This window comes from Oncorhynchus keta, chromosome 19 (genome assembly GCF_023373465.1).
Source record: "Oncorhynchus keta strain PuntledgeMale-10-30-2019 chromosome 19, Oket_V2, whole genome shotgun sequence".
Lineage (NCBI taxonomy): Eukaryota > Metazoa > Chordata > Actinopteri > Salmoniformes > Salmonidae > Oncorhynchus > Oncorhynchus keta.
In genome coordinates this window covers 40,405,273-40,431,849 of record NC_068439.1, presented here as the reverse complement: position 1 = coordinate 40,431,849, position 26,577 = coordinate 40,405,273, and the positions used below count along the sequence as shown (strand labels likewise).

Genomic DNA, 26,577 nt, shown 5'->3' with positions numbered 1-26,577 from the left:
TGTCTTTTGCCTGCCCCCTTTTTGGTCAATAAACATCTGTGAAACATTCAAACTGACTGTATCTGGGTGTTATCCTGAGTCATGATACGTATACATAGTTCTTATGGTTATGTTGAAATTAGATTGACGTAACAAGTTAATGTATTTAAATTGACGATTACCCTAATCTCAACTTTTACAATGCTGGTTGAATATAGATGAAAACAGTGCTGGTTGATAACTTTTTTCAAATCCAATGTATTTTCCACGTTGATTACATGTCACAATACATTGAAAAATGACTTTGAAACAACAGTGATTCAACCAGTGTGTGCCCAGTGGGAACTGAGAGTATATGTGTCAAAGGAACTTGCGGTGAGAGCGACCTGTGACTCCAAAAGCAGTCAGTTTCAAAATCAACACATTGTACATCAAAAAAACACCCAATGCATAACCAGATTGAAAACATTAGTGCATCACATGCTTTTTTTATTTCGTCCAAAAACATGGCATTTTGACAACTTGTTACAAAAAAATTTAGTTTAAATAAAATAGCAAGTCGACAGTTTAATGAGGTAAAAGCAGAATCATTTAAGGCACGTTTCTCAACTGTTATTATGATTACTTCTATATTTTATGCTCAACTTCAAACACCACAGTGATTCTGGAGGAACAAAAACGAAAAGGAGTAGCTTTCCTCAGGAAAGTAATTTTACATATGCACTCATTCAATTATACAATTTGAGTATGTTAATAAACATGGACATATCATAGTAATGAGTTCCAGATACCATGTGTCCTTCTTCAACATGTATATGCAGCCTACCCTTAGTAATACCGTATATTAAGCCGTATATTCTTTCTTGTTGTTTCATGCTGGCAGTAATGCAATACAAGTACACATCCATTTTATGTCTCAGCTAAGCGTTATTAAAACGACAGTTTCTAAGCTGCATTGATGAAAGAGACAGATCCGTCTTGATATAGAGTTTTTTTAGTCCGGTCGTCTGTCTAAGCAAAGAAACATTCGAGGGACGTTGTGGGGCGTTTCCAATAAAACGGGACGTGTCTCTTGGCCAGTGGTTAGAGCTCAAAATATGGACAGACCACATTTCTGTCAAGGCCCCTACAGCACCTCCGAAGTCATAAAAAGGTGATTACCTCTTCCCCTTTTTAATGCCATGGGATTGCAAAAGCAAAGCAAACTGAGGAGTACCAGTTGAAGGGAACATTGTAGACAGCATAACATCAATTAGGCCAACATTTACAACTGGTAACACATTTGTTGAGTAGATTATTATAGTTTACTCTAACAGCGCCGATCCAAGCACTCACCATTTCTCGGTCGGGCTTTATATGTGGTCGGAATGGTCCGAATCATCTAGACTTTGCTATTGCCCAATACTATAGTGTTTTCAAATGTAAAATCCAAATCTGATGTCCAAAGGATTTCAAATCTCTCAGGAAAGTTAGAATTACACCATCCATGTCCATATATGTTTTAGGGGGCTAGATGTATGACAATACTTGAGATGGGAAACTGACCATTATCAAACAGATATACATAAGATAAAGATAAGTATGATATAATATACACTACCTTCAATTGGTTTGGTATAACAAATAATGTCGTCCTTCTCATACACAGTTATACAAGTTGACTTAATATTACATGCAACCTGCCTTCATTACAGTATGTTCTTTTTCGTACTTAAATGAGGAATCAACAAATACATCAACAGATATTGAGCCTTGGCAACCATTGGTTGTTTGTCAGCCAATAGCAAATGCAGATAAATCCCCATCCGTGGCCAAATCCAATAATAACATGGCACCTTGAACTTTGAAGATAATCATTGCACTCTGTCAGGACAACAACTATATAAGTGGCAGCAAAACCGTATACTGAGCCATACTTTTTCTCAGAACTGCCTTTGGCGTCCGCAGTACATATTAGACCAACATGTTATATGGAAGGTGACCTTGTAAGCTGTGAGCTTGTGGTTTTTCCTCTCCAGAAACGATCCAGAGAGGCTTATGTAAAAAAAAAAACTTTAAAAAACATCACGTCATTCCAAATGTATTAGGCTATATAGGAATAAAAAGCAAAGAAATACAAAACATTGTTCACTGTCCCAATGTCTTTGTGCCACACCTCTATAAAAATGTATATATCTCCCGTATGGTTGTGAGGACATTCCAGATGCACAGAGTTCATAGGGAGTCATGTAGTCTGAAAGAGTCTATGCAGTCTCTCATGTAGTCTACGGGTAGTCTACCAATACAGACAAAGCTGCCAAGTTGCAGTTAGTTCCCAAAAAGGAGAGGAGTCCAGTAGTCCACAGGCCTGGGGTGAGAGCTGAGAGCTGAATTCTACTTGAGTTTATGCCTCAAATATAAAAAAGAGCAAAGCTAAAGTATGTCCCCCAACCGCAGCAAGTTCACCAGTCGCAGTTCAGCTACGGGACCCCTCTCGTTCCACAAGCCCTCTTCTCTCCAACCACACTTCCAGGCCGACACCTGGAGTATAGTTACCAAGCAACAGCCAGGTGGTGTAGAGTTCACCTCCGTAACAAACTCCAAAGTCGTTATGGTGAGACGATAGTAACAGGGTAAAGCAGGAAGCGTTCCTCCCAATATAGTTGTCCCAGTGGTCGAACAGAGAGCGTGGGCAGAAGGTCTAACACTGCATCTGAAATGGCACCCTATTCCCTATATAGTGCACTAATTTGAACCAGGTATTGCACTACATAGAGAATAGGGGGCCATTTCAGATGCACTTGATGTCTATGAGAAGTCCAGTGGTCGAATCATCATGGTTGTTGCTCGTAGCGAGTAGCTGGGACCCTTAAAGTAGTGCCACTTGATGCCATTTAGCTTCCCGACGTGTTGCCCTTTGGTGAAGTACATTCCGTTGAGGTTGGACGGGCCGCAGGCGTCGAACCACCAACCTGGGCAGAGCAAGAACGGAGGGGAGAGGATGAGATTTTTTTTAAACCCCTATGACAAAAACAGACATTAGTGTGTATGAAACGCTAAAAGAAAGACCGTAAACTTCACATTGAATTTCTCTGTTCTGGTTCTGTAATGTTGAACCTTGACAGTGTGCCTACGTGAACTCCAGCACTAGCTATTGCAGTGGTTCAGACATAATCACAAAGGTATCGGGTCACTGTGGTGTAGGTACACAGGGGTTGCCGATACCTGTTGTTAACCACTTTTGAGACCTGTTTACACCCAATGGTATTTAGAGAAAGGGTAAAGGTGAATGGGCTCAAATAGGCTCTGTTGTGCATGGCATTTGTAAGAATTGCATTCCCTGCATATGACGCAGTTGCACCCCTTTCTTCTTCTCGCTTAACCTTTGCATATACTTTTTTTTATCCAAATACATTACTAGCACCAAAGAGCACATGAAAATGAGCAACACAAATCTTTGCATTTCATCGTGTGGCTGGTGTGACGTGTCAGTCGGAGGTTGGGGCATAGCCTTTCCCCTCAGGCCTAAATACCAGTGCCAGTTTGGGCTGTGGCATTTCACAGAAGACCTACCAGTGAGTCCCACAGTTAGTACCGCTGTCCTTGCCTTTAGCATGGGTGTCACGTTGATAAAGGTTTCCCATTGGTTCCCTGTGACTTGTGTTTCCAGGGCCGAGCTTTTACTATCTTGTAAAAACAGCTGCCCCCGTCAGAAACAGTTGGTGATCTGTTTCCAGAACCGGATAGTCTTTTGTCATTGTCACCTCAGTACACTAATGAACATACAGTTGGCCTGGGTTAGGTCTGTTTAGTATGACTGAGCTTGTACTGCATGTATGTACGGTGCATTCGGCAAGTATTCAGACCCCTTGACTCTTTCCACATTTTGTTACAGCCTTATTCTAAAATTGATTAAATACAAAAAAATCCTCATCAATCTACACACAATACCCCATAACGCCAAATGGAAAACAGGTTTTTCGGAATTTTTGCAAATGTATTTCAAATTAAAAACTGAAATACCTCTGAATTGAGCTCAGGTGCATCCAGTTTCCATTGATCATCCTTGAGATGTTTCTACAACTTGATTACAGTCCATCTGTGGTAAACTCAATTGATTGGACATGATTTGGAAAGGCACACACCTGTCTATATAAGATCCCATAGTTGACAGTGCATGTCAGAGCAAAAACCAAGCCACGAGGTCGAAGGAATTGTCCTTCGGGGAGAAGAGCCTTGATCAGGGAGGTGAATACTTATGTAAATGCAATATTTACGTTTAAAAAAAAATGTATAAAAGCCTTTTTTTGCTTTGTCATTATGGGGTATTGTGTGTTGATGAGTAAATCCATTTTTAGAATAAGGCTGTTCCAAGGGGTCTGAATACTTTCCGAATGCACTGTATGTAGGTCAGTGGAGGCTGGTGGGAGGAGTTATAGGAGGACGGGCTAATTTCAGTGGCTGAAATGGAATAAATGGAATGGAGTCAAACATGTGGTTTCCATTTGGTGTATGTGTTTGATACTATTCAATTTATTCCATTCCAGTCATACAATGAGCCCGTCCTCCTATAGCTCCTCCCACCAACCTCCTCTGTTGTAAGTAATTGCCATACTGACTTTACTTCCTTAATCTTTTTCTCCTCTTTGGTTACTAATGTTTTTCTCAATGCGTCTATTGACCCCATCGCTTACTACTGCACTGATAATATGTAAATATTATTACAGTGAATATGGTTTACATTTTTTTTTTAAGTCAGTACCCTGTTAAGCACACTGCTGGATTGTGAGACTGGCTGGTTGAATGAGGAAAATATGCTGTCCTTAGATCGGAGTGGATACAATTGCCCGAGAATTAGAGTCATTTTGAATCTCCCTGACACTTGGTGCCCGGCTCATGGACATTTGTGGTGCTCATTTGAAATCCCTTATGTGCTGTTGTGTTGAGTGGTGGGTGCAGAAGTTAGAGGATGCAGTAAGCTCCACACATGCCTCATTACTCTGTACTGTGGTGCAATGCCACATGCACAGGTCCGTGCCAAATTAACCCAAACAAGTGTCAGGGTTTGAGCTAGGCGGAGTCAGGCTGGTCTTGTAGTAGAACCAAGTTCTCTAGACAATTGACCAGGATGCATTACTATACTAGGAAAAATATAAACGCAACATGTAAAGTGTTGGTCCCATGTTTCATGAGCTGAAATAAAAGATCCAGAAAATGTGTTTACATTCCTGTTAGTGAGCATTTCTCCTTTGCCAAGTTAATCCATCCACCGGACAGGTGTGGCATATCAGGAAGCTGATTAAACAGCATGATCTTTACACAGATGCACCCTGTGCTGGGGACAGTAAAAAGCCACTCTAAAATGTGCAGTTTTGTCACACAGCACAATGACACAGATGTCTCAAGCTGTGAGGGAGCGTGCAATTGGCATGCTGATTGCAGGAATGTCCACCAGAGCTGTTGCCAGAGAATGTCATGTTAATATCTCTACTATAAGCCACTTCCAACGTCATATTAGAGAATTTGGCAGTACGTCCAACCGGCCTCACAACCGCAGATCACGGGTAACCACCCAAGCCCAGGACCTCCACATCCGGCTTCTTCACATGTGGGATCGTCTAACACCAGCCACCTGGACAGCTGATGAAACTGAGTCTTTCTGTCTGCAATAAAGCCGTTTTGTGGGGAAAAACTCACCCACTCAGTCATGTGAAATCCATAGATTAGGGCCTAATGATTTAATTTCAATTGACTGATCTCCTTATATGATCTGTAACTCAGTAAAATCGTTGAAATTGTTGCATGTTGCATTTATGATGTTGTTCAGTATAAGATGAATCTTCCTTTGTGCCATGAGGTGGTGGTTTGCGGGGACTCTTCTTGTGCCATCTCTCAGTGTGGTGCATTATGGGGTCTCCCTTGCCAGATCACTAAATAGCACAGGAGGTTGGTGGCACCTTTAATTGGGGAGAACGGGCTCCTGGTAATGGCTGGAGCGGAATTGGTGGAGTGGTGTTTGATACCATTCCATTCGCAACGTTCCAGCCATTATAATGAACCGTCCTCCTCTCAGCAGCCTCTACTGCTAAATAGTGCATTATGGGTGAAGTAGGCAAGAATTGCCTTTCTTTTTCGGCATCAGACCTGCCCAATTCTGACTTGAAACATCGTTTTTTTGTGTTTAATAGGCTAAATTACACATTCTTTTCACATATAACCCCAGAGTGACCTGTTCTTTCAATTTGTAGTCATTGATATTTCAGATTTAGATATTATTATTTATCCCTATGTCGTTTGGATGTAGTAAACTACTTTTTCAAAGTAACTTTAAGGGGTAGCTTAACGTCTTCCATTGTGACGTAATTGGTAGCTTGGTAAACTATATTTTCAACACTGCAGTGTGGTGCATTATGGGGACACTGGTACTTACCCCCTGTGAGCATGAGGGCACACTTGCACATGCAGTTGTCATTGTCCATGTCCTTGGTGCTGAAGTCTGCCCCGTGGATCACCATACTGCTCTGCCTGCCCGCTGTCCCACTGTGACTCTTCAGGAACAGTCTGAGAGGAGGAGGAGGACAGAATAAGGGGATTAGAGGGAGAGTGGAGAAGAATACAGGAAGAGGAGGACGGAATAGAAGAGGGGGTTTAGAGGGAGAGAAGACATAACAAACTGTAAGAGACCTCCTGAGAGAGTTATATTTTCAGCAGTGACTGACTGTGTGCATGTGCTCTGCAAACAGTCTCTCCACCTGAGTCAACATAAACGCATTAAAGAGAGAGAAAAGAGGGAGAAGGGTAGACAGAGTTGTCTGGAACGTACGTTTTTCACCTGCAGGGCTCAGAGCAGCCATTTACAGTATAACAGGAGCAGAGAGACCAAAGACCAAGTCATTAAGGGCTGACCCAGGTACAGCCCACTGAGGTACCATCAAGTAGGCTACATACTGTTACTCTCCTACTGGTCCTAGTCCTGTATGTCTCAGATGCACAATGTCCCTCCTTGTGTGTATGCACTATGCCCACTGTCTTCCCTCCTGTGTCCATACAGTACAGATTGATACAGTATTCTCTGTCAGAATGATCACAGAGGCCTCCTGCGCTTACTATGACAGGCCTATTACTATTACCGTATAGTAGGTTATTTTTGTGGAGAGAAAGCATATTAACCCTAAGACACTGCGTGTTACAGTATGGCAGGCCTGCTGTCTCAGTCTAACCTGCACATGTGGAACCTGTAAATCAACCAGGGCTCCAGATGTACTGGTGAGAGACGCAGTTAACCAGTGGGCAACATACAGGATGGGGAGGGGGGACCAGCATGACGGAGCCCCAGTCCGGAGGCACCGTGGCTGGGGTTGGGCTGTTGTCTCATGCTGATCTACGGACATCTGCCATGTCCCCAGAACAATGCGTTTTGTGGTGTTCTATTTTTAGGTTGAGTGACTGGCATTGGAAGGAGACAAGACAGTGTTGATTGAGGAGGTGATTGACAAGCGTACTCTTGCATCTCAAATGCAGATTTGTGCTACGATGTCATTAGGATACTTGACATCGACTAACGTTGGAAGCTTGCTGACAATTGATTCAATGATCCAATAGAGTCAATGACTCCAATCCATATACACCTCAGAGTTTTCCTCATCGATCCACCCACTCCGTGACTACCATTATCAGATCCGACTCGATCTTTCTCGCCACTCAGCCCCTAACAGTTCTCCTCAACTGGAAATGAATAGGAACTATATGTATCTAAACACACTCGAGGGTTTGTCGTTGCGAATTGTAAAATCACTCTTGGTATGAGAGCAGAAATGCTGTATTGTGGGTCTTCTCTATCCTGCTGTGACCTGCATCATTAAGGAGCTCATTCTGTGGCCTGCCCTTCTCTATAACCCACATTATCACATGCCTAAGAGCTTTCTCTCCCCAAAGATGGACTCTCAGAGCCAATAAACACTGTTAGAGGACCCTGCCAATGTGTCTGCTCTGCACTCTGAATCATATTCTGTTGAGCAAAATCATTTCCTGAGATCCATTGGCGTCAATCGGAATGGACAGGGGAGTAGGTGGGTAACAAGTCTTGGTCAAGTTGTGTTTTTTCCTATGAGAAAGGTTGGATAGGCTGTTTGATTTTTGTATTTTTTTGGGGGGGTATTCACCTGCAATACTGGTGGCAGTGTTGTGGATAAGAAAAGTGTGTAGCCAGAGACGACATGCCCAATGAAACTGAAGGGCGGTAAAATATATCTTACAAAATCTATGTGCAACGAATTAATGCAAAGATCAATTCCGTTGCCCCTCAAAATGTGGTTGACTGACACTTATGCTTGTAGCCATGTGGTTTCAGGTTAGATTCATAAAGTGGAGACAACAGTCAGTGGTGTGTATTCTTGGAGCAAGTCTTTAGACAGGTGTGTAGATGGATGACTTGTACAGGGAGAGGTGAAAGAAGTGACTATGTCACTGTTCGGTATGCAACTAAGCCACTAAACCAATACTGTACTATGTAGTGGAGAGTCATGGCTCTAATCAGTGGTTATATCGAAATCAAAGAAAGGTCGTATGAATTGAACATGTTGAAATTAGACATTGTAGTGGGGTGATGAAATAGTGTGCATTTATGGGGGTCGGAGTTGAGTGTGTGTGTGTGTGAGTGCGTGGTGGGAGTAGTTAGTCTTCATCTGTGACACGTGCCGAAGCACAACTCTGACCCTTCAAGACAACAGAAGTCCTCGCAGATACTCTACCGTAGGGCCTATACCTCTCATATCCCAAAACGCAGCTTGATTTCCTGGCAGTGTAACTTATGCTAATTCCTGGCCCACACAGTCCAGGATGTAGCCTGCTACTGCTCCGATAAAGAACAGACACAGGCTGTGTATTTAGAAGACATTTACACAGCCTTATGACCGCACACAGAAACATCGCCAAGACACGCCATGAAGAGGGATTCTCCTCATGACACTCGTCTGACCTTTAACTCGTTTTGGTCTGTATTGAATGGGTGTGTTGTGTATTTACCAGACAGTTTACCAGCTAATCCAACTCCAATTGACATCTGCGTCCTGTCATGTCGTGTCTATTATGTGCTCAACTGATAAGTAGGGCGATCTGAGGCAGCAGTGACAGAGTCGCTCAAGAGGAAGAGACGGTTTTCCTGTGTGAGTGCAGTTATTCTGCCGTCTCTGTTTCTCGGCAGAAACGTTTAACGTGTCATGTCACAGGCTGTATTTCATCTCTAGTGTCAAACATCTGCGCAACCGATGCGGGACCCTTAAAGCCTCTGAGGACCAACCGAGCCGATCTGATTGGCTCTTGAGCAAATGAGATTGGCCAAGGCTCATTAATAAACACAATGTTGGATTGTGGGAGATTGATTTGGGCTTTCTCAATGACAGCCTGAGGGAAGAAGTGTTGGTGTCCTGCCATCTCATTCTGCTAATGTCTAAAGGGGATGCTGGTTTGTTAGTGCTCTTTCATCGCCGGATGTTGGATATTAGGATATATTCAAAAGGAATACAAATGGTAATAGTATTAATAATACACATCATTATTATCACTTTGTTGCAGATTTTGATTTCGATCGCAATAAGGAAAGGACTGGAGTATTGCAAAGGGAAAGGGGGATACCTAGTCAGTTGTCCAACTGAATGTACTCAACTGAAATGTGTCCCGCATTTAACCCAACCCCTCTGAATCAGAGAGGCGCGGGGGGGGGCTACCTTAAATCGACATCCACGTCCTCAGCGCCCGGGGAACAGTGGGTTAACTGCCGTGCTCAGGGGCAGAATGACAGATTTTTACCTTGTGACCAAAATTGGGGTCAGTTGAGGATGGTTGTTTTATGAAACTAAGTGATCATTTGAAACTTGAAGGGACAACAATAGCCAAGCTTTCCCAAAATATAGTCAATACATCCTTGCCGAACCATATAGAGTATTCTATTGCGCCAAATGACACGATATGCATCGACTCGTCCACGGAACCAACCTGCCTGCAGTCTTTAACAATGCTTTTAAAGCCCACTCCAAGATGCATGATGAAATGCATTAGGGCAACACTCTATTAATAGTGTAAAGTCAAAACTACAACACCATGTTTAGAAGCACAGAACAACACTTTTACCGCTAGGCCATATTGGTCCTACAAAGTACGTAGAGTTTGCTCATTCTAGGCTGAATAACATCAAGATAGAACTGCTGCAATCTATCTCACTTCTCTTCTGTTTCAACCACTTGCATTAGGCTTACCTAAAACCTGCATCTATGCAGCATATTTCACAGAGACGTTTGGATTGAATTCACCCTTCTGCCTGCAATGAAGCTAGCAGTAATTGAGTTCCTGTATCTGTAAGGCTCTATCAAACCACCAAGGCTCAACCAGCGACAGTTACATTTAACAGAGACTTCCACTATAGCTGGGGGAAAAAACACAGCCCCAAAGTGCTATAAGTCACGCCTGCCATAGAGGTCCATACATCAGGCGTGCTCAGTGGAGGCGGCATTCCTCCCCAAACACTGCAAAATAGAGAACATCATAAATATGTCTTTCCCCTCCACGAGACGAGACATGTCAGACTGCGGCTAAACAACTTGTGGATAGGCCAGGGCCACAGCCCATTTCCAAGACTTCACAGATTTGTTCCAAGATGGCGTAGCAGTCGGATGTGTGTTTTGTCTTGTCCCGTGTAAATATTGTTTTCCTCCGTTTTTTCCCCCTGATATATTTAGTGTATATTTTCATTCTCACTTTCCATCTACGGACTGAATATACTCTCTGCCTCACCCAATGTGGTACGGTCTGCTATTTTTATACTTTAGAACCGGAACCTCCATCAGAAGCTAGCCAGTTAACTAGCTACTAGCTAGTAGTCAGTTAGCCACTGCTAGCGATCTTCACCGTTAACTCGGACACCAGCAAGCTTTAGCTCGGTCAATACCTGCCAGTCTGCACATATCAACCCAGAGCATATCGGACTTATTTTTCTCTACCACATCTCCGGATTCCTACCGCATGCTCTGAACCTTTACACTGGATCATCGCAGCTAGCTAGCTGCAATCCAAGTGGCTACTTCTGTCTAACGTCTCTGTCCCGAAACAAGCACCAGTTAGCCTTAAGTTAGCCTCGAGCTAGGCCCATCTCCCGGCTAGCCAAAGAGGTCCACCAGCTAATTCTTGGGCTACAATACCAACAGGCTCTTCCGTTGCGACGTCGCCGAAGGCCCATCTGCTAGCCCCGGCCTGCTAGCTGTCTCCAGCTACTACTGAATCGGCTCCCTGACTCACCTACTGCTACTCATTGGACCCTATGCTCACTCGGCTACACATGCCTCTCCCTAATGTCAATATGCCTTGTCTATTGCTGTGTTGGTTAGTGATTAATGTCTTATTTCACTGTAGAGCCGCCAGCCCTGCCCAATATGCCTTAGATAGCCCTTTTGTCCCACCTCCTACACATGCGGTGGCCTCACCTGGCTTAACTGCTTGCTCTAGAGACAAAACTTCTCTCATCATCACTCAATGCCTAGGATTACCTCCACTGTACTCACATCCTACCATACCCTTGTCTGTACATTATGCCTTGAATCTATTCTTCCACGCCCAGAAATCTGCTCCTTATACTCTCTGTCCCGAACGCACTAGATGACCAGTTCTTATAGCCTTTAGCCGTACCCTTATCCTCCTCCTCTGTTCTTCTGGTGATGTAGAGGTTAACCCAGGCCCTGTAGCCCCCAGCACCACTCCCATTCCCCATACGCTCTCATTTGTTGACTTCTGTAACCGCAAAAGCCTTAGTTTCATGCATGTTAACATCAGAAGCCTTCTCCCTAAGTTTGTTTTATTCACTGCTTTAGCACACTCCGCGAACCCTGATGTCCTAGCCATGTCTGAATCATGGCTTAGGAAGGACACCAAAAATCCTGACATTTCCATCCCCAACTACAACATTTTCTGAGAAGATAGAACTGCCAAAGGGAGCGGAGTTGCAATCTACTGCAGAGATAGCCTGCAGAGTTCTGTCATACAATCCAGGTCTGTGCCCAAACAATTCAAGCTTCTACTTTTAAAAATCCACATTTCCAGAAACAAGCCTCTCACCCGTGCCGCTTGTTATAGACCCTCCTCAGCCCCAGCTGTGCCCTGGACACCATATGTGAATTGACTGCCCCCCCATCTATCTTCAGAGTTCATACTGTTTGGTGACCTAAACTGGGATATGCTTAACACCCCGGCCGTCCTACAATCTAAGCTAGAAGCCCTCAATCTCACACAAATTATCAAGGAACCTACCAGGTACAACCCTAAATCCGTAACCATGGGTACCCTCTTAGATATCATCCTGACAAACTTGCCCTCTAAATACACCTCTGCTGTCTTCAACCAGGATCTCAGTGATCACTGCCTCATTGCCTGCTTCTGTAATGGGTCCGCGGTCAAACGACTACCCCTCATCACTGTCAAGCGCTTCCTAAAACACTTCAGCAAGCAGGCCTTTCTATTCGACCTTGCCCGGGTATCCTGGAAGGATATTGACCTCATCCCGTCAGTAGAGGACGCCTGGTTGCTCTTTAAAAGTGCTTTCCTTAAATAAGCATGTCCCATTCAAAAAATGTATCCCAGACTTAGTTTCACCTTTTTTTCCAGCTTTTGTCATCAGTTTTAGTACAGGGACACAGTCTTGGAAATTCGTGTTTGGGCGTGCCATGAAGACAAGACGCACCTGCTAAAATCGGTTTCCTATTGAACATACTTCTTTGCGTAGGAAATATTATAGTTTGATTGCATTTTAGGCTATCGGAGGAGTAAATAGAAACGTATTTTGACTTAGGGGTAGTTTAGGGGTAGATTTTCAAATTAATTTCTCTGGACGTTGAACGAGTCAATGGCGCCAACTAAACTGACTTTGTGATATAAAAAATGTTTTTATCTAACAAAACGACACTACATGTTATTGCTGGGACCCTTTGGATTACTAATCAGAGGAAGATTTTCAAAAAATAAGTTAATATTTAATTGCTATTTGTGAATTTATGAAACCTGTGCCGGTGGAAAAATATTTTGATGTGGGGTGCTGTCCTCAAACAATTGCATGGCATGCTTTCGCTGTAATAGCTACTCTAAATCGAATAGTGCAGTTAGATTAACAAGAATTTTAGCTTTCAACCGATACAAGACACTTGTATGTACCGAAATGTTTAATATCCATCATTTTTATGATTATTTATATGAATTGCGCGCCCTCCAGTTTAACAGGAAGTTGTCCCGCCTAGCCCTAATACTGGAGTGATAGATGTGCAGATGATGATATGCAAGTAGAGATACTGGGAGGGTAAATAATGTGCTATATAAGGCGGGGCTTTACCTAGCAAAGACTTATAGATGACCTGGAGCCAGTGGGTTTGGCGATGGATATGTAGTGAAGGCCAGCCAATGAGAGCATACAGTATGTGTCATATTTTATTATGCAGTACTGACATTCTGAAGGAATTTTTCCAGAGAAGCACTTCATAACATAACATATTTTTTACCCCTTTTTCTCCCCAATTAGTAGTTACCATCTTGTCCCATTGCTGCAACCCCCTCTCGGGACCACCGAAACACGACCCTGCCAAGCCGCACTGCTTCTCAACACACTGCTAGCTTAACCCAGAAGCCAGCTGCACCAATGTGTCAGAGAACACACTGTACAACTGGCGACCAAAGTCAGCATGCATGCACCCGGCCCGCCACAAGGAGTCACTAGAACGCAATGGGACAAGGACATCCTGGCAGGCCAAACCATCCCCTAACCTGACATCGCTGGGTCAATTGTATACCACCTCATGGGTCTTCCGGTCGCGGCCAGCTGGGACACAGCCTGGGATCGAACCCGGGTCTGTAGTGACGCCTCTCGCACTGCATTAGACCGCTGCACCACTCGGGAGACCACGTGTACTTTTGTTATATACAGTATGTATGCCTGTACAAAAGATGGTGTCAACTTGGGAAAATATGTTAAATATTTGGAGGGAAAAAATAACATGTTCTGGATGACTACAACTGATACATTTTGATGACTCTAAACTCCCTTATCCTACACTACATAATGATTTAGGTGTATTTTTCTCTCTCCTTTTATGTGTGTAACATAACACTAATCGTGGCAGTCTTTCAAATTTGCGTCTTTCATCTCTTGACTGACACAGTTCAACCTAGCCTGCTGGCTTCCTTCCTTTTATCTGTCTGAGAAGGAGGTTGGAGACAACCAAACCTGCTGAGGTCCAGGCAGTGCGTGTTGATGCACACCTGGCAGTCATTAGCCTGCTAAACCGCAGCCTGATTGGCTCATAGCAGAGGTTAATCACCATGCTCAATGGATCACTTTCGACCCAGAGGTGTCTGGCTGTAGCCCATTCGCTCGCCTGCCGCTGGGTGTCAAATAACACCATGGAGACAGACAGATATACGGACACACACGTATGTGCACACACACTCACCATTTTTTACTTTCCAAGTTGACACCGACTGTAATCAACCAAGGTATATAATACTGTATGCATGCCCTGTTGATGTCTTTCAAGTAGAACATTAAACCGCAACCCAACGGAAGGACAATAAAATATCAGAATAGTACTACAGCCTCTCACCTAAATGATCTTTGAATTTTATATTTACAGCATAACGTTTAACACAGCTACCTTAGCATTTGATTTACAGACAGACAGTATTCAGCGTTGCTGCCTCAGGCACACTGCAGTGCGGATGAGTGTTGGATGAGTAAACTGAGCTCTAGGAGTTAAGGGTATCAGTGATCCCATCTCAGTGCGAGGCTAGGACAGAGGGGTCACAGCCGAGCTAGACAATCCCCCTGTTGCCAAGTCCTCCTCCAAATCCCTACATCAAATACATCTGAGGGATTTTCTGATTCCACCAGGGATCTTACCATTATCATATGGAGAAATCCCGGGATTTAGGGAACTTGGCTGGTTGGAGAGGAAGGATATTGAATAAAGATGTAATAGTCAGTTGAAGAGCAAACATATAGTGCTTTTCTCCAACGGAGAGGATTTCGGCGTACATGTGAAGAAGGGGAGCGTTAAGCTGTAAACCTCACTTGTGTCCGTGCATACGTTTAGCAACTCCCATACAGCTTTTATAACATAGTTTTATTTATTTTTAATCCAGAATTGATTGTTTTATTTAATGCCTAGGGTGCTGCATTAAATCTTCACATGCAACATTAAAGCATAAATGCAGTAAAATATACTCAGACACAAAATAACATGTGAATCCTTGCAAAGATTCTGTTTACAGGCCTCTCGAGTGGCGCAGTGATCTAAGGCATTACATCGCAGTGTCACTACAGCCTGGGGTTCGATCCCAGCTGTGTAACAACTAGCCGTGATTGGGAGTCCCAGTCAATTGGCCCAGCATTGTCCAGGTTCGGGAAGGGTTTGACCGGGGAGGGCTTTACTTGGATCATTGCACTCTAGCGACTCCTTGTGGCGGGCCAGATGCCTACAAGCTGACGTCGGTCGTCAGCTGAACGGTGTTTCCTCCGACACATTGGTGCAGCTGGCTTCCTGGTTAAGCCAGTGGGTGTTAAGAAGCTTGGCGGGTCATGTTTTGGAGGACGCATGACTCGACCTTCACCTCTCCCGAGCCCGTTGGGAAGTTGCAGTGTTGAGACAAGATCGCAATTCGATATCATGAAAAAGGGGGAAAAAATATAAAAATAGCAAGAAATGTATAATGTAGAAGAATGATCATCCTAAAGTACTCCTACTGTAGTTAGTCTTTTATATTTATTGAAACTCTAAATAGCCTATAAAGGATTAACGAGTAGCCTAAACAGTTCCATAATTCAGTACTTCAATATGCATTGTTAATATGTCAAATGTTTCCCTTGGACCACTGTGGTACAGGGCCACTATTCAGACTTATGTTGAAAAGGATGTTAGACATGGGTCAGAGCCCTTCTGTAGCGTGTGTCATGTTATCAACTCTGACCCCTGACTGATGGCTGTCTACTTGACCCCGTCCCATGAGGAATAACATGTATGTGGAGCTATCTCATGCCTGGCCGACCCCCGGAAATACTCTCCCTGACCTCCCAGTCCACACACACACACACACACACAAAATATCCTGGAAAAGAAAAAACTTAATGTGAGGCCCCATCCATTTGTAAGTCACTTTGCAACAACATTGATGTTTTAGTTCACAGCACACCTTCGAAACAATTTACAACCATCATTTTCTTCGAATATTATTATACAAAACTTAGTAAAACAAGATTAGACACAAATGATTAGAAATGAGATCCGTCCACAGATTGGCAGTGTGAATGGTTGAGTCCAACAACAGTAAGTGATGCTGTTGCTGGACAGTATTGATCCTCTTAGGTAAATTACAATTTGAACCCAAATCCATTGAGCTGATTGTTACATTCTTAGGAATTATAGACATCAACATCGATAACGTGTTAACAGATGAGTAACTAAATTCATGTATTCTGTCATTTGAATGAGGGTCCCACAAATGTTGGCTGTGTTATGGACATCTAACATCTATTTCCCTCCCTGCTCCTCTGTAGTAAGAATTTCTTTCTTTCCTATCAGCCTGTTTTCCCAGGAAAACCCCCTCTCTCTCTCTCTCTCTCTCCTTTCCTGCTCTTTCCTCCCTCCATCTTTCTCTAATAAGACACCTAACAGGGTCTAAGACCACATTTTGAGGCCCATTCTGTAAATGTTGATAAATGAGTGTTATCAAACTAATGTGTTGATACAATGGAGTTAACTACAATGCTATTTGCGGGTCATGACTAAATTACTGTACAACACACTATTTCAATTGCAACCCACTATTTCACCAAGCTAACAATTTCAGTCCATTATATAGACTGCTCCCTTGTATGGTTTACAGAGAGACATAACATTCAGCAATTATGGTAACCTGATTGACAATGGAGCGAAAACCAAAAAGAACATTTCTCAAGCCTGTGTGGTCACGGTTCAGTGGGAGCTGTGTAGTTCTGATCTACAAGGTCAGCCCGTAAACACTCTTTCAACAATGTCAACAGTGTTTGTACAGTGACGTTAAGCAGTATCGTTGACGCCAGTTTACAGTATATTGTAATACGGGCATGGTAGGCATTGTCCTTTTTGGGGTAAAATAAGTCATTTACATCATGGGAAAATATGAGGGAGAAAAGCAATTGTGAAGACGAAAAGTAGCTGCACACACCGCTTCATATTTAAAAGTCAGAACGAGTGATAATATTTTCACAAACACTGTATTCCCTTGCTGTAATACTGACGAGATACTGATACTGTTTCATCAGATGATTTCATGTTTATATGGACGCAAGCTATTGCCAGCACAAGCATCATTAAGCAAAGCTTCAACACAATGAAAAGGGAAGAGTTGCATAGACTCTCCAAGACGTCTGCATCAATCCCACAATGCACTGCTACCGTGTCATCTGGAAATGACTATGTCACACCCCGAGAAGAGACCCAGGCCAAATGACTCACTTCTCCAACTACCTACTCACAGATATGTTTTGAATAACCAAGATCTACATTACGATGTATTGATTTAATATCTTTATTATATTTGATTTATTACGCTGGCTGGATACTGAACAAAACAGTGTTGACGAGTCTTACTCAGCCTTTGTGCTTTGGAAATCCTTAAAATAGGGAGAACAGTAAGACATGTGACAGTTATCCCTTGCTGTATGTGATTTAGATTAAGGATTAGAATCTTCTATTTCTCTGGGCAATCATTTCACTTCTTTCTAACCAAGATCGATTTGTCTGGCTTGATATTTAGACACAAGCAAGGAGCTGGCAGTAAAGCAAACATTTCCTGGCAAAGCTTCACATTGTTTATGACAAATGGGCAACACTCGAACATCGGTGGACTACATATTTAAATTGCCCTCTACGGTTTCCAACGGCTGCGTGTGGGTTTGTGGGCCGGTATGTGTTTGTTTGTGTGTGTGAGTGTGCATAACCGTACTATTTTTGTTTATGTTTCTTAACAAACATGTCTGTCTGCGTCAGTGTAGATTGTGAAGTTCCAGTAAAGCCCCCACCACCGATGCCCAAAAGAATCCAAAAACAAAACAAAATGTCATGCTATCTCTCGCTACAATCTCGTACTTCTCAGCACAACAAATGCTAATTGAACAACTTGTCGCAGATTGCTTGGGATTCCGAAGGGGAGGTGCCAGAGCCGAGGAGAACCCGAACATAGATGGCAGCCCTCTCCAACCAGTTTATTTGAGGCCTGGACCTCTGGTTTGTTTTGGCCAATGTTCCTGAGAAGCAATGAGTGATTATCATACCACAAGTAGTTGCGAGAACGAATCTATTTATAGTGATCAGCAGGCCGATTAGATTGCTCCACTCAATCCTGAACAGTCCGACTTCAGACGAGCCTTCCTTCCCTAAAACTAAAGTGTAGGCCCAAAGACGCCTCTTGCTGCCCTGAAGACACAAACAACCACAGTTTCCCCCATCAAAATAGAAAGAGGTTACAGTATGTGTGCGGCTCTTTGCTTATTTTTTTGTGGGTGAGGGAGAGAGAGAGAGAGAGAGAGAGAGAGAGAGAGAGAGAGAGAGAGAGAGAGAGAGAGAGAGAGAGAGAGAGAGAGAGAGAGAGAGCGGGAGGAAGGGAGACCACATAGTCCAAAATAATGTACTTTGAGTGGAAATAAATCACTATCCCTGTTCAAGTGTCCTTTTACAGAGATAAACATACCTGAATTATCACCCCTTGTCCTCCTCTGCACTTAACAAATCTCCCTTTGCCAAACACAGTCAGTGCCTGTGCGGTCAGTATCAAACGCTGAGAGGTAAAAAGGGAGTTATCCAATCCTCACAATGGGACAAATAAACCCGAATTTAGTCTCAGAGCAAATCAAAACAGCTTGGTTGACCTTTCCCATTAGCGTTATTCGTAACATTTCTGTAGCTCACAGAGAAAACCAAGAGAGTGTGCGCACCAGGTCCTAACCCTTTAAGAGGCGACACTCCTGTCGTCATATAATCCAAGACATTTCCACAAATTAGATATGACCGTCGCCTCGCTCTCTACCCGACGTTGCAAAACACCATTGAAGTATAGGTTTTTTAGCCATGCTGCAAGTGTCTCCCTTTCCGGCAACATAAATGGCTATAATATCTTTGGAAAATAAACAGAAGTCCATCTGAAGTTGAAAGGAGGGACATTTAGAAACTGAAGTAGCTTCTTATCAGAAAGGACTACAAATCCGGTGAATCACCTCAATTGGAATTGTCAGACCATCTCCTCTCAGAGGCATTTGATTCCTCGGAACCTTCTGTAACATTCCAGTAGTTTTACACATCTAACGAATCCAAGCATCTGCCACAGTTTGAAGCATATTTAACCCTCTAAAAGAAGCAAAAAAGTTGTACCCCTTATTCAAGAACCAAGTATCAGTTGGGGGGGGAACACTTTACTTTATATAAATATCTGTTATGACATATGATACCATTATATGAGAAGGAATTTGGACTAGAGAATGTCAGCAATGTCTCCATTTTGAGTCAGTAGTGGCAGCATGAATTCGAGGCGCATCAATATACGATTAAATAGAGATGTTGTGTGTCACTGGCCTACACACAATACCCCATAATGTCAAAGTGGAATTATGTTTTTAGATATTTTTTACAAATTAATAAATAATGCAACGCTGGAATGTCTTGAGTCAATAGGTATTCAATCATTTTGTTATGGCAAGCCTAAATAAGTTTAGGGGTAAATATTTGCTTAACAAGTCACATAATAAGTTGCATGGATTCACTCTGTGTGCAATACTAGTGTTTTACATGATTTTTTAATGACTACCTCATCTCTGTACCTCACACATGCAATTATCTGTATGGTCCCTCACTCAAGCAGTGGATTTCAAACACAGATTCAACCACAAAGAGCAGGGAGGTTTTCCAATTCCTCCCAAATAAGGGCATCTATTGGTAGATGGGTAAAAAAAGCAAACACAGAATATCCTTTTGATCATGGTGAAGTTATTAATTACACTTTGGATAGAGTATCAATACACCAAGTCATTACAAAGATACAGGCGTCCTTCCTAACTCAGTTGCCGGAGAGGAAGGAAACCGCTCAGGGATTTCACCATGAGGCCAATGGTGACTTTAAAACAGTTACAGAGTTTGATAGGCTGTGATAGGAGAAAACTGAGGATGGATCAACAACATTGTAGTTACTCCACAACACTAACCTAATTGACAGAGTGAAAAGAAGGAAGCCAGTATAGAATAAAAAATATTCCAAAACATGCATCCTGTTTGCAACAAGGCACTAAAGTAATATTGCAAAAAATGTGGTGAAGCAATTCACTTTCTGTCCTGAATACAAAGTGTTATGTTTGGGGCAAACCCAATACAACACTTTAATGAGTACCCACTCTCCATATTGTCAAGCATAGTGGTGGCTGCATCATGTTGTGGGTATGCTTGTAATCGCTAAGGACTGGTGAGTTTTTCAGGATAAAAAAGAAATTGCAAAATCCAAGAAGAAAACCTGGTTCAGAATAATAAGCAAATGTTCCACAATCCAGGTGTGGAAAGCTCTTACAGACTTACCCATAAAGACTCACAGCTGTAATCGCTGCCAAATGTGCTTCTTCAAAGTTTTTACTCAGGGGTGTAAATGAGATATTTCTGTATTTCATGTTCCTACATTTGCATAAATTACTAAAAACATGTTTTCACGTTGTAATTGTGTATCGATGGGTGAGAGAATTTTTTTTTTTTAATCCATTTGGAATTCAGGCTGTAAACACAACAAAATGTGGAATAAGTCAAGGGGTATGAATACTTTCTGAAGGCACTGTAGATACAGCTCGTAGTACCTGTAGTTGCGTTTCTCACTGTCGATGTGAAAGCGGTCGTATAGGGAGAAGGCCTGGTGTCCGTCCCAGTCGGTCAGCTCCACACGGAGGGCATACTGCCTCTGGCTGGTCAGCAGGTATACAAACTCATTCCCCAGCCAGTGCTCTGCAGAAACCGTCCCGAAGCCCTGCAACAGAGGAAGAAGAGGAAGAGGAGGCCAGAGTCATCACTCAGGCCCATAAGGAATTCTACTGTCAAATTGGGATACAGGATATAAGTAATTCCCGATCTCTTCCAAGGTCTTCCTGGAAAAGATGCAATCTCTCCACCATTTTCTATAAACATTTTTGTCAGTTATTATTTCAGACCTTTTTTTTTGATGTCGTCATCAATGACTGCTTCAGGGTTGACGCCAAAGCAAATTAAATGTTGACTTCAGACCGGGCTATCGTGTCTACCATTGATAATGTCCCTTTATACCGTATAAATGCTTATGCGCACTCTTCTGTTCATGCACATTGGCTTGGTCTCACTATTAGCCACGAGAGAGACTCACTCAACCCAGCGAAACAATGTGAAACCAGGTAGACATTACAACACATAACATGGATTATTTCATACAGTGGATCACATAGTACGAAACAGTGCATGAATAGCCCTACCTGTTTATGACAGCGTAAACTGGGTCCGGCTGATACAAGGCACACAAAGCACCTTTTCCACCCTTTAACCCACACCAAACCAAACACGTAATAAACCCCTCTATATTACACAGTCCAGAAGAACGACAACTGACGCACGCAATGCCATGCATGCCTTCTCATATCATTTCAACAATTACCACGTTTACATGTGATCACAAACGACTCCCATCGTAGACAAAGGACCTTTGACAGCAGCAGCAGTAACTAACCTGCAATGGGGAGTATTAGAGATGGATCTGGAGCTCTGGACTGTTCCATTAATGATTGGCGGGAAGGGTTGGGGGTGGATTGAAGGCGGAGGAGATGTCTGTGTTTGTGCCGAGAGCATGTGGTGATTAGGAGAGTGGAAGGGGGAAAGTAAATATGGGGCATTCCTCCAGCCTGAGACACGTCCTGCTGTGTGGGTGGAATTAGAAAGTGGCTGGGCCACGACCTCAACTCAATCCGACTCCCTCCTCTGAAAGATCTGCCTTTTAGCACTGGACAATGCCACCCCTTGTGACTCCCGTTTCATCTCTGGAAACCTGGCTGAAGGCAGGAATGGTTGGAGTCAAACACTAGTGCTTCCCTCCTATTGTTCCACACTAGTGTTCATACACACGCACACCTGGCTGAATGCACCTGCCGGTTTTCAGGGAGGTTTGAAGTATTGTTGGGTAGAGAAGTACATTTTTTTGTAAAATGATCAAGACCGATAAAACGTTTGATTTCATAAAGTGTGCCATACACCCTGACAAACGCTTGTACAGACAAACACGTATTTAATAAGGTATGCAAATTGTCAAATCGATTTGTGTCTCATACTGGTTGGAGAATGCATGCACCATTTATTCTCCTGCTACACATACTCTATCTAGCACTGCTCATGTAATTACAAACATTACGGTCATAAGATCACATTCTAATAGTAGGGGACGCTACCCGATTGCTTTCCATCCTCCCACAAAATGGGAATAGCCCATCGAAGTAATATTGATGAGAATCCTTCAAGTGTGTTGAATTTATGCGCACGAGCCCACAGTGACCAACAGCAGTTCATTTCATCACACAATAAAACACTATCAATCACCTTCAGGACCACACCGATGGTGTGCCGGGTATTCGGTGGCAGTACCCGGGTCCGTGCTGATTCCATTGCCACATGTATTCCACACTCTCCATTCTTGGCTCCCTCGCTGCATCTAACCAGCTGGACTCTCTGTCCGTACCTCTTTACCCTCCAAACGAGCCCAACCCTTTTCACCCTTGCCAAAACTATGTTTACCCTCTGCAGATCATCTATTACCATCTGCCCAGATCGGCCTCCATATTCAATCTGGTGTCCAGCTGCTATTCTAACTACGTTGTGGTAGCATACATTACAGCTAATAGGAACGGCAATGGGGTCACTCATCGTGCCTGAAGCCAAACAGAGCCTCTATTAGTCCCCCAGTCGCTATCCATTCCCTATTCAAGAGGTGATGATGATCACAACACCTGGCGCGGTTACATAAGACTAAACAAATGTATTGTTTTCGGACTAATGCTTCCCTGTTTAAAAAGAAGAACAACAGTGTGTCAGGCCCAGGGTTGGGTTGGGCTTCACGCCAGCCTCCGACACGTAAGTCTCTAATCTGAGGGGTTGGGGAATCCCTCTCAGTGTGCAGATGTTCTAGAGGTACAGCCGTGTTGCCGGTTAGGTCACATCTGGATGGAGTTTTCCACATGGGCCTGGCCACACTTGAGAATACAAGAGAATCCTACCTCAATTTCAACATGTTAAATCAAGACAGAGAGGCGAGAGTACACCCATTTTGTCATCGTTTACTGAGGATCTGTGTTGGAAACAGACTCCACATCAATTTCCTGGCTTTATCTTGTGGGTGTGTCGCTTGTAGATTTGGGTTGTGTGTTCTTCTTCTTGTCTTACCGTCTTGTATTCCTTCCACGTTTTCTGGAAGTCCAGGCTACCGTCCTCTCTTCGCTGGATGATCGTCCATCCGCCGCCAGCGGTCTCCATGTTACAATGCACCTTTAAACACACACACACACACACACACACACACACACACACACACACACACACACACACACACACACACACACACACACACACACACACACACACACACACACACACACACACACACACACACACACACACACACACACACACACACACACACACACACACACACACACACACACACACACACACACACACACACACACACACACGGACATTCATTAAGTTCTCAGACCGCCTACAAACACATTCTACTTGCTCCTAACTTACGTTTTAGAGCACAAATATAGACATGGTAGGTTAAACTTGCTGTTGTGAACCATCATTCTGAAATACAGAGGGCCTAACTAGTGATTCCTTCTCATGAATCATCAGAGGGAATTTAAGCTTAATAAATGTCTTCTGATCCTCCTACAACTCCCGGGAGGTGATCCCAATCCCAGGCCTGGTTCAGATTAAAGTGGAGGGGGCCAGTGGAGTGGAGTTGGACACATACCAGCGGACACCTGGGTGGAACATGGCCCTTAACCCTGGCCTCTGTCCTGTGTAAGCTGATAACAGGGGTATCTATCTGCTGTGGTGCTCTTTGTTTGAGGAGTGGAGAAGGTCTGGAGGAGGTCTCTCACCCCGGCCAAGACCCCAGCTGAACACACAGCGCCCAGTCTGGGTATAATTAAGAGATGTACCCCCCCCTGACAGAATTATTCTCAGAAACCAGACGTGATGCTTTCTCCTTAATCTCCGGCCTCATCGCTCACTCCTCCACCAACCGTCCCCCTCAAACCTCCCTGCCATCTGTCTGAGGTCTGGCAGCACCCTGTTGAGGTGGCCAACACCTGTTTCACCCCCCTCCTTATCCCCCGCCAACCTCTTGTGTACCCTTGCTCTCATCAGGCTACCAAGTGTATATTTTGAGTCTTTGATTATTCCTGAAGCACTGAAGCAGCCAATAACTATCATCGCACCCCTCCATTGGCTGCTCTCCGGTGGATCAATATCTTTGGCTTTCTTGGACAGAGTTAAAGCTTGCTCTAGTAACAAAAACACACTAAACTCCATTAAACACCCATCAAAGAGTGTCGGTAGCTATTGAATGAAATGGTAGCTTTTTTCACATGGCAGTCTCTATATTCAATTCTGTCTGGCTGCCCACCTTTTTGGTCTCCTGGGCATTGATGTTTATGGTGTAGAGCCCGTTCTTGTGGAAGCCAGCTTGGTACAGATCGGCACAGTCCCGAAACGTCTTCTCCTCGTCCACCCTCTTCGTGCTGTTTGGGACTACTGAGGAAACATGGGACACGTATTTGGCACCACAACGTCCGGCTGTGGAACTTCAGACGGGCACTAGAAAGACTCCAGGACATAGACACTGTCGTCTATTGTACTTCCAAGCAAAACAAAACACCAGCCGTCTCAGACTTAGCATTTTTAAACTGTCACGGTTAAATGGAGTTCTACTTTCAAAGTGTCAACGAGCAACTTCCTTATGCCGTCATTTTCAAATGACATATTTAACTGACAGATGTCAATGAGGTCTTTTAAAAGGGGCGGCAGGGTAGCCAAGTGGTTAGAGCGTTGTACTAGTAACTGGAAGGTTGCAAGTTCAAACCCCCGAGCTGACAAGGTACAAATCTGTCGCTCTGCCCCTGAACAGGCAGTTAACCCACTGTTCCTAGGCCGTCATTGAAAATAAGAATTTGTTCATAACTGATTTGCCTAGTAAAATAAAGGAGAAAAAAAAAAGCCCTGTGCTCAAGCACTTGGCCGCTGCTTTCTGTCCATTACCAAAATATAGTGGATGACAGCCGAGCTGTCGCTTGACATTTTGTTTCTGCGCGTCCACCCATTCAACTTGTCAGGTAACCTACATAAGGTGTGAGTTAGGATGCATTGAAGAGAGCTCCATGTAGAAAGGTCATCCAACACAGGTATGCTTTAAGCAATAAAAAGAGATTAAGTCAAATGGGGGGTATGCTGATGAGAGTATAACGACGTAAATAATCGACTGTTCTTGTCTCAGCATGCTGTGCACCGTTGAAATCAAAATGTAGCCTACAGTAACACCGTTTTCAAATTCATTTCAGGTACTGTGTATCTGTATCTGTATCTGTAGAAATGTGAATGACCTTGACGCTGAGTTTACAGAGTAATATAAATCTATACCCAGTGACTGACCCTTTGACGTTTCATACTGGTATGTCATTTATGATCACAGTATTTAAAGAAATAATGAACTACCTTTAGTTTCATGTCACATATGAGTCATCAAGCATGGGGGGGGGGGGTTGTAATATCAAAACTGACAGTGTCCATTTATCATGATTACCATCTTTACATTCCAGAAAACGGATATTTTAGAAACGTGACACAGAAGCCGAACTACAAGGTCTCTGTGTGGATATCCACATAGCTCGTGATAAAATCAGAGAGTGACTGAATGGCTTATTAGCAAGACAAAAGCAGTTTGTCAAGTGGATGGTCTCCCGCCCTGAGAGAGATGGTGTCTCCCTTTGACAGGCCTGTTCAAAGAGGCAGCTGTGTCTATTTCCATCTGTAGATAATTATGGCGGCAATATTTTGAAACCAAGCAAGGCGCTGAGGACAAAATACTACAAGCTATACATTTCAAGTTCCTGTTATAACAAGTGGCTTATATTTACCCTCCAAGCCCTTGTTGTATCGATGGAAATTCCATTTTCCCCCCCTCCAAAATGAGGGGGAGCATCTCAGTTTTTACACCATTGTTTTTACTATTGGGATTTGTTTAGGCAAAGGGGATGTCACTGGAAAGCGAAACGTGTCAGTGATCCTTAGACTCCACTTTGATCCTCCCCCCTCAGCTGAAACAGTCAGTGGAGACACAGGCTGCCCGTTAGGCGTATGATTTCGGCCATTTTGACAAAGTATTGAGTGTCAGCGACAAGAATATCCTGCTGTGACAGATTGATGGAGTGGGACCTTGCACTGCGTAGTCTAACACAACAAAAGGCCGGCCCTGTCGTGCCTCAATTTACCTCACACTGGGAGATGGCAGGATGCA

General features: G+C 43.5%; 1 protein-coding gene across 2 annotated transcripts in view; it reads right to left on the bottom strand.

The window, feature by feature from the left end:
* Positions 1-434: 434 nt before the first annotated feature.
* LOC118398282 (angiopoietin-1-like) overlaps positions 435-26,577 on the bottom strand; it is a 65,925-nt gene continuing 39,782 nt past the window's right edge. The window contains exons 5-9 of one of the 2 annotated variants that reach the window (XM_035793469.2): positions 24,691-24,815; positions 23,442-23,543; positions 20,849-21,015; positions 6,389-6,519; positions 435-2,930 (exon numbers count right to left, since the gene is read on the bottom strand). In XM_035793469.2, the coding sequence (XP_035649362.1) occupies positions 2,767-2,930; positions 6,389-6,519; positions 20,849-21,015; positions 23,442-23,543; positions 24,691-24,815 (689 nt within the window). In that variant the 3' untranslated portion in view covers positions 435-2,766. Of the gene's footprint in view, positions 2,931-6,388; positions 6,520-20,848; positions 21,016-23,441; positions 23,544-24,690; positions 24,819-26,577 lie in introns of both variants that reach the window. The other variant, XM_035793468.2, reaches the window with a different exon arrangement.